Source organism: Ambystoma mexicanum, chromosome 12 (assembly GCF_040938575.1).
Source record: "Ambystoma mexicanum isolate Mex_15411 chromosome 12, UKY_AmexF1_1, whole genome shotgun sequence".
Lineage (NCBI taxonomy): Eukaryota > Metazoa > Chordata > Amphibia > Caudata > Ambystomatidae > Ambystoma > Ambystoma mexicanum.
Genome location: NC_090936.1, coordinates 1,062,392,367 through 1,062,409,693, shown reverse-complemented (window position 1 = coordinate 1,062,409,693; position 17,327 = coordinate 1,062,392,367). Strand labels below are relative to the sequence as shown.

The following is a 17,327-nucleotide window of genomic DNA, read 5'->3' as shown; positions in this document are numbered from 1 at the left end:
AAGCCTGGAGTCTATCTTGGAGCATTATCAGGCTTCAAGAATATCTGTAGGGGGAGGTTGAGTGATGAAGAAGTGTTGACAGAGTATGACCCTCTGGTTGCGAGCATTGACCCTTTATTTTTTAAACCGGCAATGGATTTAAGGCGAATTATGGTGGTCTGGAATCCCCGGTTTGATGGAGTGTAGGAAGGCCAAAACAGCAGTATTAGATTGAGTCCAGGGTGTGGGTACTGAAGAGAGGCTCCCAGGGATTCCCCTCCTCACTCCCATTAACATGACAGGCCGAAAGGCCAGGAACGCTCGAAGTCACCCATCCTATTTCGGAAGAGCCCCAAGTGCACCACTGGCTGACACATACACAAAGGTATCCACTCAGTTAGCCATTCAGACCTAATCCAGTGCATGTCCTTTCAGAAACCGGGGACTCCACAGAGATTGTGGATGTAAATACCCTAATGCACTGCCTCGATTAAGCGCTAAGAAGCCACTCTGCGGACGTCACTAGTGACACAACAACGTAGCACCGTTCGTCATGAAGAATACTTGCAGCCCTGCACAGCATTACACGAACACACTCACATACACAAAGAACATGCTTACACAGTTCTATGGGTAGAGGACGGACACATATACATACTGTCAAAGCTTTTATTATTTTTCTCATTAGCCCAATGCGGTAACGCAGAAACTCAAGGCAGCAAGAGATCCTGAGCAAGCTGCATATGTTTATGGCAAATAACCCTATGGGACTACAGGAGTATATATGGAGCCTGGCAGGACCACATATGACTAACATATAGGTAACATGGCACAGTAAGAGCATGTGGAAATCACATCAAAAGCCTACAGGCCTCCAGCCACAGAACACAAGACAAGGGGAGCTGGCTCAGGCTGCATGAAGCGCAGCGCAAGCTCACAGCCAAGGTCAGAGATAAACGGTCACATTCCAAACTCCAGACAAGGGGACCAGCTGCAGGAAAATTGAATAAATCCCTATAAATACAAACTCAAGAGTTCGATTTTGTGGTCCACAAACGTGATGCAGCCGAACTAGACAATGGGCATTCACTTGTGGGAAGACGAGCTGGTCCCAGCCACCCAGACAAAGAGTGAAACAATTGTTGCAACGGAGAGCGCACTCTCATAGGCAAAGGTGGTACACTACTAGATACAATTCAGACACATAGTGGTTTCACATCACCTTGAAGTGCACCGAGGGCTGAGAACCGAACTCGGTCCCAGGCCTGGGGAGACCAGCTCCAGCCAATCACGAGATAGAAATTCAGGGCTGGGAATGGCAAGGGGCAAGAATCAATGGTAAGCCCACTACTCTGTAACAATGTAATCGTTTCTCAGGGATGGGGCAGGTCCGCCACCTGACATGCGAAGACCAGTAGAATAACCTCTATAGGGGATGTCTATATGGGTTACCACTCTCAGCACCCAATCAGTGATGGGGGTAGGTTTTTAGGGAAGGGCCCAAGTGATGACGACAAACCGCATCAAAACTGAGGAGCACGCATTGGAAAGTTGGGATGTACTGGAGATTCCTGATTGTCTTTTATGATCCCTGTTGGTTTTTGTAATAAACCACAGTTCTAACTTGCCGTTGGCTGAGCCCTCCGTTTATTCTGGGGAAGGGTGTGGGACCTTAGGAGTCGGACGGGCCAGACGACCTCTGGCATACCAGAGAACCATCCCAACAGTACGATAAGCAGAGAGAAATTACATCACTGTAGTTTAAAATATAAGAGCATTATCTGTGCCAAAAAGGGGGGAATACTAGAAGGCTGAGTGGGATGAACTCTGAAAGGCGGTCTTGATGAAAGATGTCTTTTTGGGCCTTGGTTGCGGATAAAAACAGTAATGACAATGGGATTTATTGTCTTATCCATCCGAGGATTGGTTTGATCACTTCCAGGGGTTATACAAGGACATGGAGGGGGGAGAAGGTGCATACACAAATGGTGTTGAGCTGCTTGAACATGCTTGCCCCCCAATGATTATCACACTTCAGGAAGTTAAAAGTGCAATACTGAGTTATAAATCTCAGAAAGCGCCTGGTCCAGATAGGATTCCCGCCAACTTGTTAAAAGATGAGCCGGATGATTGGTCTCCCGTTCTGACCAAACTCTTTCAAACTATTGCCCAACTTAATACAGTTCCCGACTCCTGGAGAACCGCTGAAATAGTTCTGATATATAACAAAGGGGGTAGGGATACGCCCAGTAATTACAGGCCTATATCTCTGCTCGATGCAACCGGTAAACTTTTTGCCAAAGTGGTTCTAAAGCAGCTCCAGAATTGCGGGAATTTTGGGCATCTCATCACTCATCTACAGGCGGGGTTTCAAACTGGGATCAGTACTATAGATCAATGCTTTTGTTTATCCTTGATCATTCATAAATATACAGTGTAGAAGGGGATGAAAGTGTATGCAGTCTTTGTTGATCTCCAGACCGCATTTGATTCCGTATGCAAAGATCAACTGTGGCATGTTTTATCTGAGCTAGGGGTTCCTGTAGAGTTGGTCAGAATAATGAGAGAATTATATACAAGCAACTCTGCAGTTGGAAGATGGGTTCTCGGAGGTGAAACTATGAGTAAATTCAGGGTGGACATGGGTGTGAGACAGGGCTGTGTCCTTGCTCCACTCCTGTTCTGCCTGTACATCAATGAGATAATCATAGAACTGTTGATGAGATGTTAAGTCGATAGGTTTGATCCCCTGAAATTGGGCTGTGACGTGTACGTGGCACTGTTTTTCACCATTGATGCTGTTTTGTTAGGTACATCTCCTATGGAGATTAGGCTCTCTTTGGAGTATTTTTTTCAACCAATGCACAGCACTAGGGTTGACATTAAATAAAAGCAAGACAAAGGTCCTCGTTTTCAGGCCAAGGCGATCCAGGTACTGTGTAATCCCTCTGAAAGTTCATGGCTCATAATTTGAACAAGTCTTCTACTATGACTATATCAACGTCAGATTCCCTGACACTGGGACATGGCTTGCTCAGTTGGACAAAGCGCAGGTTAGTTTGGGGAAAAACAGTGGTGGTTTGAGGAAGTTGTTCTTGGATAGCAGTGAATGGGCTGTGTTACCTGCGATCAGCATTTATAGAACGCAGTCGGCTTCTGCAGCTGTCTATGGTGCTGAGCTATGGGGGCATGTCAACTGTCAGAAACTGGGGGTTCCTGAGACTACGTTTTTTAAAATGCTCCTGACGCTTCTGCGAGGTTTCCCAAATGCCCCTCTGTTGATGGAATGCATCTTTGAGCCTATAGTCTAACGATCCGGTTGGAATCCGGTTTTCTACTAGATCCGGTTATGGGTGATGCCGTAGCTTGCAAAGTTTCGTGACGCCTACCTTAACTTTCTGATTTACCCTGGGGGCTTTGCATTCCCCGGGGTGATTTATGAAAAGGGGCAGTTGGAAGCACTGGGTTTTGGCAACTTGTGGCAGCGTCCCGTGAACTTGCCACCTAGCGCTAAGGAAAAGGTGAAATCCGCTGTCAAACAACTCTGGTATGAGTTACTCATCAGTAACTGCTTAAAGGTAAAAACTGGGCCCGATTATTTACTTATGAAAGTGGCAAAAGGTACAGAGGAGTACTTGCACTTGATTGCGCCAGCATATTCTCATACTCTTTTTATGGAGTTTAGAACAGGCACCCTTAGGACGGCAAAATGTACCTTTGGTTGGAAACATGGGAATTCAGAACTTTGTCTGCTTTGTGGTGCGCGTAGCCAGTGTGTGACCCACTTTGTTTTTTGTGATGCCTATAAAGACTTCAGGAGAGCGTATTTACAGCCACTCATAAAAAAATAAAGCTGGTGTCACCCGTGCTACGAAAATTGTTGTATTGTGCAAATCAGCTGTACTGATTAATGACGTGTACTTTGTCACACAATGTATTCATCGAGCCTAGGAATTTTTGTATCATGCATTTGCACTCTGGTTGATCTGCTTGGGGCTTTTTTTCTTATTTTATATCTCTTAAATATTTATGCGTTGCAATGGTTTTTATGATATAAATTGGGTACTCTGTAATTATTTTATTGTATGCTGATGGTATAACGCTGAATAAAGCAAAGTGACTGACTGATCAAACAGATTGTTCACGATGGATGTCAAATTGTAAAATCATGCAATAACTTGGATGAAGATAAAATGTATTGAGATGTAATTGAAGTTAATTTAGAATTTGAATTTCATGTGCAATACATTTCAGTGCAATATACCCAGAGCAAGTTGGCAATTCTTCTATTAAGTCATTTTAATATTCATCATTGTTCCCATTGTATTTTGGACTCCTTATCCTGTATTATTACCTTTCCACATTATTGTGGCATTAATACTCGCGTTGCTGGTGGGCTTGACCATCAGTAGCCTGCCAGCCCGAGCCAATGCAGGTTGTTTTTAACAGAGTGCACCCACAAATGTGGGTCTTTACGCCATTAGCACCCTGGCCTTGTACTGGTGTGCTGAAAGCATGTTTTCTGTACAAATAAATGTAAAACAAATAAACGAAAGAGAAACATTACATTTGATGAAGCGGCACATGCGGTTGAGCGCCCATTAAGGAAAGGGCAGGTTTCTACAAGAAAAGAGGGGGCTCAGGAATGAGTCCTATGTGGCTCTCTACGGTGGCCACCTGGCAGGTGGAATACTGCAGCAGCTGGCGGAGAAGGTAAGTGGATGGAGCTGGAGATGGGCTGGAGGACAGGAAGGTACATGGAGAGGAAGCGGCAGGGAATGGTGGAGCCGGGCCCGGTGGGAGGGTGTGGGGGGACAATGGAGCTCTTAGCATGGGGAACCAGCAGCTCCCTCCGAACGTGGGCTTTCACTGCCCATTCAAGTCCGCCATCAGAGGAAGATGATTGACTAGCTAATGGAATATAAGCAGCATGCCAAACATTATCTGGATAATCATTCCAATGCTGATTGACATTGTTTGTATGTTTATTTAAATTGTGGCCCTCTTCATTAAGGGAGCAAATTATAATACGTCTTTACATTAACAACACTCACATCATTTACCTTTCATCACCTGGGCTAAGTGCCCGAGCCTACTCACTGAACATACACTATTTGATCATATACTTCTCCATAGCCTCCTTGGAAACAAAATCTATGTACTTCACAACCCACGCAACATACCACTGCCTCTCTCTAGAATTTGGTTGTCATATTTTGGACTAACGAACACCAATACCAAACATTCTACCCGCAGCATACTCTCCTTCTGCAGCTTCTTTCCCCGCTTTCCCACCCTCTGACCCTATTCTTCGTCATGTTCTCTTCCATCAAACTAAGAACCAGTTTGCCTAGGTGGGGGTCACAAAATGCTAAATTATGGGCAAGGATATTCACTTTGAAACTACAACGGTGGTCATTTGGCACAATATAAAAGCAGATTAACGGAACATGCATCTCCATTTACTAAAGTAGGGTTAATCTTCATGATGCATCATGAAGGCACTTTAATGAATGGATGAAGTTATGAAAACGAGTTATGTAGGCTGTTTGTTCCCCTCCCGTTTCCGTTTTACTGCCACTGATCAGATGTGGATTTTATGTGCAGAGTGTACATTGAAATAGAGCTGTACTAAAACATCCACAGTAATTATTGGTAAGCACGTCGCTAATTTCTTTGATGTATTGATCATGTTTATTCACCATTTTGACGGTTCCATGTAATAATGTTGCCACAAAAATCTTGCCATGCAAAAATATTGCCGAAAAATTGCCATTTTTTGTGGCGACATTATTGCATGGAACATGCGTGGGGACACCCCCGCTACCCCCAAACTTTTGTAAAAAAAAATTTTGCCCCCGTCACCCATATAATATAATATCGCTGCGACCTTTTCCCGGCGATATTATTTAAGGCGACCATATATATGGGGATAATATTACCTGATACCATTTTGACAGCATAGATTCTCCAGTCTTACTATTTTGTCATTATTTATTAGCATAAGTCTATTTTACATAGGAAACACTGCTATGTCAGTACGGCCTAATATTTTATATCTCTACTTATGTCGGATATAGGGGCTGATGTCAAACTTGTGAACCCCCTTTCCTTTAATTCATCAAACATTGAAATTATCTTTATCTGCACCAAGGCTGTTTATATCCTGACCCAGCAGGGCGCTATTTAAAGCTCGTTACAACCCATCACATGTAGGTCTTTAGGTTTTCCTACACTTTCAAGAACATTCACCCCATGCCTTCTTATTGGCTCACTTGAAACCCGTTCATGATATGCTAAGGCCCTTGTGAAAAGGCTTCAATTCCGTCCAAGAAGAGCTCAAGTCCTCTTGACAACAGCACACAATCTCCACTAGTACAGGCAGAGTTGCAGTCGCAGAGGTAGACTGATCATTTTGGAGAAAAGGCATTGCAATAAATCTCTCGGCAATGCACAGCTCATCCATCACCAGCACATATGTATCACAACTGAGTCTCATTCACTTTATTTGGTGAGGAACTCCTAATGTTTCATGTCTAAAAAGTGGAACTTCTTTAATGTTTAGGAAGTCAAAATACACAGATTTAAAATGCTGGTAATAAAACATTCCCAACGCACACATGAATGCAAGTTAGTGTGTTTGATAAGGAGCTTGATAGAATCGTCCTGTCTTCTGTTTTTAATGTTTGGGGGAAAAAAACTACAGATAAAGTAGCCAATTAGATTTGATTGAATCTCATGCTGGGCACACCGAGTAGTTGGAAAGTTGAACAATACTTCTCAGGCTCCAGAACTGGAAGTCTGACTTTAAACAAGTGCAGTACATGGAAATCTTTGTAGCCTGGCGTCTCTTGGACCTTTTCTGGATGTAAGTAACAACAAAAAGTCGTAAGTGAATGACTGATCTTTAAACCTGTGTTTGCTGTTAAAGGACATTTAATGTGATGCACCCAAACGGGGAAATTGAACGCTGGTCACTGGCCCTGTGGATTCCAAGCAGAAATACATTCTGTAAACTGATTTGGGAAATCAACAGTTGCACTGACAGTGTGTTTTAAGGCAGCTTTCTTCTGTGTGAAGGACAATACAAGCGATATTCACTAATTAATCGTGCCATTCTCCTACACCAAATAATGTAACGCATCAGCAAGTGCATTGCACAAGTAGAGGCCGTTGTTGGTTCGAGAAGTCTGTCTTCCTCAATCTAGTAGAAGCAGGAGGCCGACTGAGCACAAGAGTAGACCTTTAACTAGGGTAGCAGCTGGAGTCTGGTAAACCACAGGAGCTGATTATAACTAGGGCAGCAGCAGACTAAAAGAGCCGACTATGACTAGGCAAGTAGGAGGCTGCAAACCTCTGAAGCCCCCTATGACCCGGGTAGCAGCAGGATGGCGGCAGACCACGGGAGTTCACTATGATTAGGGTAGCAAGTGGGGGATTGCAGACCACAGGAGCAACTATGATTAGGGTAGCAAGAGGAGGCTAGCAGAACACAGTAGCTGACAATATGACTAGGGTAGCAGCAGGAATCTGGCAGACCATACGAGACAACTCTGACTAGGGCTGCAGCAGAAGGCCAGCAGACCACAGGAACCGACTGTGACTAGGCAAGCAGCAAGAAGCTACAAACCACTGAATGACTCAAGTAGCAGCATGATGTGGCAGATGACGGGAGTTAACTATGACTAGGGTAGCAGCAGGGGGATGGCTGACCACAGGAGCTGACTGTAACTAGGATAGCAAGAGTAGGCTGGCAGACCACAGGAGCCGATGACTATCATTAGGGTAGCAAGTGGAGGCTAGCAGAGCACAGGTGCTGGCTATAACTAGGATAGCAAGAGAAGGCTGGCAGACCACAGGAGCGACTATGACTAGGGTAGCAGCAGGAGTCTGGCAGACTACAGGAGCCGACTATTGACTAGGGCATCAGCAGAAGGCCAGAAGACCACAGGAGCAGACTATGACTAGACAAGCAGCAGGAGGCTGCAACCCACTGAAGCTGCCTATTACACGAGTAGCAGCAGGATGACGGCAGACCACTGAAGCAGACTATGACTCTGGTAGAAGCAGGATGGCTGCAGACCATGGGAGTTGACTATGACTAGTGTAGCAGCAGGAGGCTGGCAGACCACAGGAGCCATGAATGACTTGGGATGCCATGGCAGTCTTCAGGGCTACATGGTGAGGACTGGCAGGGTGTATTCCTTGTGGTTTCTCTTAAATCCTCAGACTGCGAGGTGACCTACATCAGTAGATCTCATCAATTAAGTGAGATCCTATAACTGCTGGACCCATATGCATGCAAGTTCCATATCCGACCCTTACCCTCCCAAGAGAAAAGATAGACAACACGGTTTTCAAGTGTTGGGAATAAAAGGCCATAAGATTTTATTGTTACAGATATGGTTATGGAAACAATAACAATAATCGCATATCCTAATAATATCATACTTTTGGGCACCGGGTCCTGAGGTGTCCCACGACTTGTTGTGGTCACCGTACAGTGCCCTGTTCTTCTCTTCCTTGTTCTTCTCCCTTCTTTTCTAGGGTTGGAGGTTGTTGTGGAAAAGGAAGAAAGAGAGTGGAAGACGCTGAGTGAACAGCATACCTCCTGACTGTTTGGGTCCCCGTTCAGGGTCCACAAACAGTTTGTACTTTCTGTGAGCTGGGCAGCTCTTTTTATAATACCCAGGGGTAGCGCTTCGTCTTTGATGTGTGGCTGTGGGGGCTGAGGCCCAACCCTCAGGCCGGCTGCAGCCGACTGTCTGTACCCTCGTGTGGGGGGCAGGTCATTGTGTTCTCCCTGCCTGACTGGTGGTTTCCTCTGGGTGCTTAGCACCCTGTTGATTTGTGGAAGGGTGAGGTGATTGTTCACACCTCACCCTTCCTTTGCTTTGTATTGGAGGGACTGCATGTCTCTGTGTAAGTGGATGAGAGGGCCAGGCATTGGGGGAAGGAGCTGCCCCTCTCCTGGGCCTGCCGGATGGTACAAGCAGTTACCCTGCCTTGCTTTGAGAGGCCCTGCAGCATTGCCCATAACTGCTGGATCCATATGCATGCAAGTTCAGTATCCGACCCTTACCCTCCCCAAGAGAAAAGTTAGACTACACAGTTTTCAAGTGTTGGCAATAAAAGGCTGTAGGATTTTATTGTTACAGATATGGTTATGGAAACAATAACAATAATCGCATATCCTAATAATGCCATACTTTTGGGCGCTGGGTCCTGAGGTAACACCCTCTGGCCCGTGCCGCCACACACGGACAGGTTATTGGCTGTCTGTGTTCCACCAAAAGTTGGTTATATGCACCCCCTGGTGGCTAAGGTGAAGATTTCTTGAAATAAATGTTCCATGCCATGTCTTGATAGATGGGTGCCGTTCTTGGGGGGGGGGGGGGGAGGTTGGGGTCCCCCAGAATAATGGCCGGGTGTTTTATGAAACCCAGGCCTCTTGCTATACAGAATTTCTCTAGCCCTCTGTTCAGTTTCCTTCTGGAAATATCCACTGATTTATAACAGGTGCCCCCCTGCCATTTTCTTCTAAGCAGGATTGCTGAGAAGTAGATTTCAGTGTCACTCCAGTTGTGTGAGATGCCTGCTAACGAGGTGCACATTTCTTAGAGTAGGCTTCGTCTTCCTGTGGACACCAGGTTGTTGCCCACCTAGGTGTATAATCAGGAATTCTTGTGGATCTCTATATGCTACTAGCTCCGCTAGTTTATCATGGATGTCTGCCCAAAGGAGGCCTCTGCATCTCCACCAGGATGCAATAGTGTTCCTGAATGGGGGGCCCACCTTGATTACTTCTGCCCATCGCCCTGTCCTGAAAACGAACGAATGTCCAACTATCCACCCAGATCGGAGTGAGGCCTTCCACCCATCAGGGGCAGGGAGAACTATATTATTTCTGGTCTCATATATCTTCTGTGACAGTATGACTTCCAGCCCCCAATGTTTTTTAATTGCTAGGGGGCGAAACCCCCTTGCCATGCTGAGGTTGCGGCCCCAATTCTAAAAGAGTCGGTGCCGAATTCCTTTGGGTCCCACCCTACTTTGCTGATTGCTTTTGTCAGCACCCCTTTAAATTGATAGCGGCTTAATGCAGTGGCATCCCTGTGGATTAAACCCCCCAGCCCCCACTTTGGGCCTTTGTGCGTAATAAAGGTTGGTGATGCACACCGGGCAGTTTGTTGCATCGTCGATGCAGCAAATGTTGATGGTTCTTTTGGTCCCTGTTTTGGACTGTTGTATGTCTATGCTGACGCTGTCATGTCTGACCCTGGTCTCCATGATCCCTAAACCATTGTTGGCTTTGGTGCATGAGGCAATGAGCTCTCCTGTTCGTCCTATTTGAAATGCCCCAAAATATGCCACAAAAAATGCCATTTTAAATAACATGGTCTCATATGGGTGACAGTATATGCTGTCTAGCTGGCTTGTTATCTTTATCAGTTTGTCAAAATCTAGCGGGCGGCGGGTGTCTACCTGGGGTCCCTCCATTTTGCCCCAGCCTTTCATGGCATAAGAGATAAGGGTGCTCTGGGTGGGATCTAAGTCCCCCCGCAGTTTTGAGTCATAGGATATTGCTACTAGGTGTCTTTTTGCCCAATCCTTCTTGAAACCCTGCTCGTGGGTCCATTTTTAAAAATATTTCTATATCTTTTATAGTTATTAGTTCTACGTGATCTACACCTGTTGCTCTAAAGACTGTTTGCAGGCACTTCCCATACTGAGCCGTGGTGCTTGCCATGCTTTCTCTGCCATCTCTGCAAGGAACCCCGTGCCAGGGTTCATGATCTCTGTGGGTAAAATGCTGTTGGAACCTATATTTGAGGTGCTTGGTTTTCGGTGTACATCCCAGCCTTGGCTCTCTGTCGCTGGCGTTGATGCAATTTCTTTTACATTCCCATTATTGCCCAGCAGTCCGCTGGTATTAACGTCATCCTTTCTTGGGCGTGTGGTGCTAGCTCCCGGAATCTTGTCCACTGAAAGCGAGATAAGGCATCTGCAATGTTATTAACCTTTCCAGTGATGTGTTTGGCTTTAACAACTATGTTTTCCTGCAGTGGGAATGCTGTAATGCCTCTTGGTACTTTTAGCACCAAGTGGCATTTGGTAGTTCTTCTGTTTATGATGCCTACCACAGCTGTGTTGTCGCACCAAATCAAGAGTTCCGTGTTAGCTAGCCGCCTGCCCCAGATGCGTATGGTTAGCCAGATGGGAAATATTTCTAAAAGCATAATGTTTTTGGTCCATCCTCTGTTTGCCATGTCTTGGGCCAATGTCCAGCCACTCATTCTGTATCTAAAATGGCTCCAAAACCCTTGCTCCCGGCTGCATCTGTGAAGAGGACCCTTTTTACCCATGTGTTAAATGGCGTGCACCAAAGTGTGATCCCATTGAAATTCTTTCAGATCTTCTTTCACTTCTTTGACTAGCCAGATGTGTAGGTGGGGTTTGGTGCATGATTTGGTTTTAAACTCTAAACCTGGAAAATACCTTCCCTTGCGTGTTGATTCTGGCTGCAAAGTTAAGGCTGCCTGCCAGTGATTGAAATTCCTAAACTGTGTCCTTGTTTTTAGTACTTACGTTTTGTATTTTCTCCAGGAGTTCTGTTATCTTTGTTTTAGGGATTCTGCAAAGGCCCTCCGCTGAATCTATCTCAATCCCCAAAAATATTATGTTGGTGGATGGTTTGGTTGTCTTCTCTGTGGCCATCTTTTCTAGCGCTGCCAGTGCCCTCTTGCCTTCTCCTGACTCTGCTGGTCCCATCACCATGAAGTTGTCGAGATAGTGTACTACTTTGACCCCTGGTGTTTGTTTTTGAAATGCCCATTGGAAAAATGAGCTGAACTGCTCGAATAGTGCGCAGGAAACTGCGTATCCAATAGGGAGGCATCTGTCAACATAACATTTGTTTTCAAAGGTAAACCCTAGCCATTGCTGTGATTCTGGGTGGACTGGTAAGAGTCTAAAGGCAGATTCAATGTCCAGTTTGGCCATCAGGGCATTCCTGTATAAGTCTTAATGCTTCTTGGAAATGTGTGTAGTAAACAGCCGATTCAGTGTGCGGAATGCCGCCATTCAGCGATTGGCCTTTTGGGTAGGAAAGGTGGTGAATTAACCTATTTTTCCTAGTTCTCTTTTGGGAACCAGGCCTGGCAGTGATACTAGGTAGTCTGCAAATGGCACGGAGTCCCAGGGGCCTGCGTTCCTGCCCAGGCTTAACTCTTTCTCTGATTCGTTTTTTACCACTTTTGGGTTGTCCCTGGCAGACTTCAGGTTTTTTGGGATTTTGCGGGACCCTGTTCCCTTGAAAGGAATGATGAAACCTGTTCTGAAACTTTGATGGATTGCAGTGCTGGTTTCGCTATCTGGGTAGTTCAGCAATGCTTTGCTGATGTTGGGGTTGATGGGGGTTCTGCCTGGTTCTAACACTGGTTGGTCCATGCTGTTGCTACTCTGGCGTGGTTTAGGGTGGTATTCTGGTGTTGGCTGTACACTGCTGTTGCTAATCTTTCGTATTTTTGGCTGGTAGTCTGGTGCAATTGCTTGCCGGGTGGTCGCCATTCCAGTTTGTACAGCTGTGTTTATACCAGCATTCCTTACCCCAGGTGCATAGGTTTTTTCCAAAATTCCTGCATGGAATATTGGCTTTGGAAGCGGGGTGATTTTTGTTCTGTCCGTGGGCATTTGACTTAGCCGCCCAGGGCTGGTTTTTCCAAAAGGGCTGCTCCCCTTTCTTATTTTTCTCATTGTCAGAGCTTCTGGCCCCTTCAGAAATGTTATTGGATTTAGCTGTTGTTTGGGTAACTTCTTCCTCAGATGGTAGCTCAGCGTTTAATGTGTATAGGTCATTCTGCACCTCACCCCATTCTATGGCTGGCCTCTCTGACATACTGAGTCTGAATCTGATATTGTATGCTAACCAGATTCTGCCTTTTTGGGCGATTGTTACTTCTCTGACTTTGGCCATGTAAGCCCATAGCTTGGCACCGGCCCCAGCAACTTTTTCTAAATATATAGTTGCTAAAATGGCGAAGGATTTCACCCAGTTGTCCCAGTTCTGCTCTACCTGTGCGTTCCTCGCTATCGCCTTTTCCTCTATTTTCTTGGGGTCCCTAAAGGCATCTCTCCCCTTTCGTTGGGCTTCTATCAGTGAAAAGATTTCGATGAATTATTTTGCACATATGGCCTCTTTGATTGTATTGTCTATGTTCCATGCTAAACATCTTTTGTATCTATTCAGAATTTCTGAGTGGAAAGATTTCAGATTTTGACTAGTGGTTTCCTCTGGGTCCTTAGCACCCTGTTGCTTTGTGGAAGGTTGATGTGATTGTTCACACCTCACCCTTCCCTTGCTTTCTATTGGAGAGAGTGTGTGTTTCTGTGTAAGCGGATGAGGGGGCCAGGCATTGGGGGGGAAGGAGCTGCCCCTCTCCTGGGCCTGCCGGATGGTACGAGCAGTTACCCTGCCTCGCTTTGGGAGGCCCTGCAGCATTGCCCACAAGTAATGGTGTTTATAAATGAGTTGTTGAAAAAGCACATTTTAAATAACCCCCTTTTACTTTCACCTACCCCCAAAGCCACAGCACCAGAGTACAGGGTGACAAATGGGTAGGTTTAGTTGGGAAACCAGGGAGGTGTTAATACAATGGTTTTACTTAGAAGACAAATGAGTTTAGGTAAAAAAGAACAACATGGGATTCATGTTCAATGTTTGCAGGGCCTAAAAAAACAACTCTGTAGGATCAGACCTTTCTGTTACATGTAGTGAGGAGCAGGCATTGGGTTGAATGGCATTTATGATGGGTTGTTTGGGAGATTTATGCTTAAGGGAATGTTTTGTACATTTTGTAGCCCTTCTCGATTGACATTCCCTTGTTTCAAGATAGATTTATACAAACCTGTGTTGGTTTTTCTTACTTTCAGGCCGCCTCAGTCGACTTTCATCAGGAAGGCAGGACTCCAAGGCTTCCAACTTGTGGACCAACCAATCTCCCTCTTCCGCCAGCTCAATGAGTGCCCGCTCGCTTGTCAGCACCGGACTCCCAACCAAACCATGGAAATAGAAGGAATGTGTTATCACCAGAATAAATATGCTTCCCCAATCTGGAAATTCACATTGACAAGTAAAACGATTTTAAATTTAAGAGGAAGTCCTCCCACTCTCTGAAATGGTGGGGTTGGTGGGCAGGCTACAAAATACCCAGCATTACATTGTTTATTTCATGAAAAAAAGATAATTAATGAGACATGGTGATAGTATTTTGTGAATCATAGCCCATAAATTATTTAGATTTTTTACCCATCACTCATTTATTTTCTTTTTGGGATACAAGTAGATGAAATATCAGTGACCCAATGGAATAGGCTTTGGCTTCAATCATGCAGGTATCGCTGCAGAGGGATTCCTGCGATCAGACCAACAACCACTTAACACTGGAGCCAACAAGCATGCCACTTGCTTTTAACAGAACTTGACCACTGCAGTCCCTTGCAGTGAATCCTCCTTTAGTGTCAATAGAGTACTGTATTTGTCTAGTTTACCTTTTTTTTTTTTTATTATTATTATTTTTAAGTCCAGACCTTGTGTGCACTTTAATTGTGCCTGGGAACACTTTACTGTATGTTGTCTTATGTATTATGAAACACTAATTGATTTTAGAAAGCAATGATGCTACCTGGAATCTTGTCTCATATGGAACTCCCATGCATTGAGCAAGCAATGCACATGGTGTTACAATGTTGTTGTATTGGACCCCATTGTAAATAGAGTATGATTGACTTGATGGCACATAAAGAAAAAGAGGTACTGCGCTGTGTAATTGAAGGACATACATGTGAATTTGTTTGAGTACCTTCTCTCCTTTAACTTCTTTCAGTAACGTGTTTTACACTGTCTTACTACTTCTTGGGTGGGGGCATCCAATACTCTGTTCTTCATATAATGTATCATCCAATCAGAGCCATGTTCTTGGAGTCCACTCTTTTCTGTTCTTTGGACGTATGTCCATTTCAACATGGCTACCAGCTTCACATGGTTATTGGTCAATTCTCCAGGGCAGATGTTTGTGGTGAAGGGCCCCAAAAATTCCATGTTCAGTCCTGTTTCTTTTGCATCTCTTTGGACTACACACGTAATACCTGTGACAGTTGAGCTGATGTAAATAGACTTGATGGGTGCTTCTTTCAAAACTCTTGGTATTTTAGCAACTTATGCACACACCACGCAATCCACAGTATTTCTGATAATATTCCTTCATAGAACGTCTCCTACGATCTTCAGGCACTGATGGTTGTCTTTCCTGTAGCTGTGAATCCCTGGTTATGTGGCTCTTCCTCTTTCCCAGAAGTGGTAAGTACCTCTCCAGCAGTGCCTCAAGCTTGACCGGCCGGGGAGCCGAAGCCAGCACAGCCTGTCTGATGGCATCCCTCGGGCTCAGCCAAGACATTCACTTCTAAATTAAAAACCTTCGCTGTTACATTCCTTTTTATGTCATGAACTGTTTTCAATAAAGTATATAAAAAAAAGCTAAGTGTTTATGACTTGAACATCATCAAGTGCCTGGTATGAAATGTGGGCACATGCTTATGTTTTGTTTACTAAGCTGTTGTTTGTGGTAGAGGATGGAATTAAATGAGGCAGCAAGATTCTTAAAGTTGGTAACAATTATGAAGCATGCCAATTTGCCCATCAATTTAATTTGATTCCTTTGTTAGTGAGTCCAATGATGTATGTTGTTTTTCCTTGATGAGCTTCCTCCCATTGCCATCCATCAGCTAAGAATGTAAACACAAAGGCACATTCTGGAATAATGTGTTGTCCAAGCAAGGCCTGCCCTATGCGCAGGGTTAACTGAATGTCCTGTATGAGTCGGAAGGCAAGGTCTTCTGCGATCTCTCTGTAAGAGTTGTCAATTACTGTATCTAAAGAAGGGGTGATTTTACTTGGAGAAGTTCATTTCTGATGTATCTTTTTATTTACTGTCAGGGGTTGGTGAACACTGTGTTACCAGTGCATTGGAAGCAGAGTTGTGGACTGAGATTGGATGGGAACTCCACAGGGTGCCAGGTCTCTTGAAAGCACCAGGTTGGCACAGTCCTGCCTCTGATAAGGAGCACTCCACCAATCGTTATTGTCTGTACTTGACAAAGCTTAAATCAAGTATGACGAATCCAGGGAGTTTGACCCTTCTTCCGAAAGGGCAAGCCACCCCCTATGGAACTATGGTGGTGAGCGCACTACACAGTACCCTCCATAGGGGACGGGCAAGCAGGATCCCACTGGGGGTGACCACCTGCTTTGAGGACAAGGAAGGCCCCAATGACACCAACAACTCATCTCTCCTTTCCTCACTGCCCGACATGTTCATGGGGGGGGTATAGGGGTTGATCAGGACCATCATCTACAGCGTCCATTAAAGGTGAGAGACTGGGTTTCCGACCTTCATATGGTGGCATCTTTTGCCGAACACAGGACCAGCCAGATTGTTCCTGCCTTCCCAGGAAGAGATCTAAAGCGAACCGGATGACAGGAGAGAGATGCATCCGCTGAGGAGCATGAAGCGTAGCCGTGCCAGAGAGGAATCCTGTTCAGGACACAGGCCGAGGTAGGTGGAGAAGGCCGCAGCTCTGATGAAGGCGAAGTCCACAAGTGCTACAGGTGCCGCTGAGGCAGGGAGCACCACCAAAGGTGAAGAGAACCAAATTCTGGAAACACTGACACTGAGGCTACCCACACGTGGAGGCCAACGGAAGTTGTAGCCTGTGAGGGGGCCAAATGAAGAACCACTGAGGTGATGGAGGCCTACAGCCCGCAAAGGGTGAACTGTGAAACTACAAGGAATGAAGAAGCCTATAGCCCATGAGGGGTGTACCGAGGAACCACCTGGGCGAGAGATGCCCATGGCCCGTGTAAGGGCGGGCCCCTAATCACCTTAAACCAAAGCAGGCCCCCCACTTAAAGAACGAGTGCACATTTGTACGTAAAGCAAGTGTATTATACAATCATCCGGGGAGTAGCTAGATGATGAGTTGGTGAGCAGGTGCAAGTGGATCTAGGTCACCTGGCTTAAGCTCACCTACTTTCCGATCCCTGCCTCTTCCTTTCTGCTCTTAATTCTTAGATCAAGGGCGTCTCTTGCCTGGGCATCAAATGTGAAGGGCAGACGAAGAAAAGGGAAATTCCTGTTTGGACCTGTTCAGATCGGCAGGACCCAGTGCCCAAACCCCTGCTCTGACAGTAGGTAAGCATGCGCCGACATAAGTTTTCCACCTCAGTCTCAAGCCCATCAACACTGTCCACAGCATGGAAGTTGATACTCGCCAACATCCGCTCAGCTATT

At 45.5% G+C, this 17,327-nt stretch overlaps 1 protein-coding gene across 2 annotated transcripts in view; it reads left to right on the top strand.

The window, feature by feature from the left end:
• The window catches only part of CEP41 (centrosomal protein 41), a 562,782-nt gene extending 548,650 nt beyond the window's left edge, over positions 1-14,132 (top strand). For both annotated transcript variants that reach the window (XM_069629612.1, XM_069629613.1), the window contains exon 11: positions 13,912-14,132. In XM_069629612.1, coding sequence (XP_069485713.1) covers positions 13,912-14,051 — 140 coding nt within the window. In that variant the 3' untranslated portion in view covers positions 14,052-14,132. The remainder of the gene's footprint in view (positions 1-13,911) is intronic.
• Positions 14,133-17,327: the final 3,195 nt, after the last annotated feature.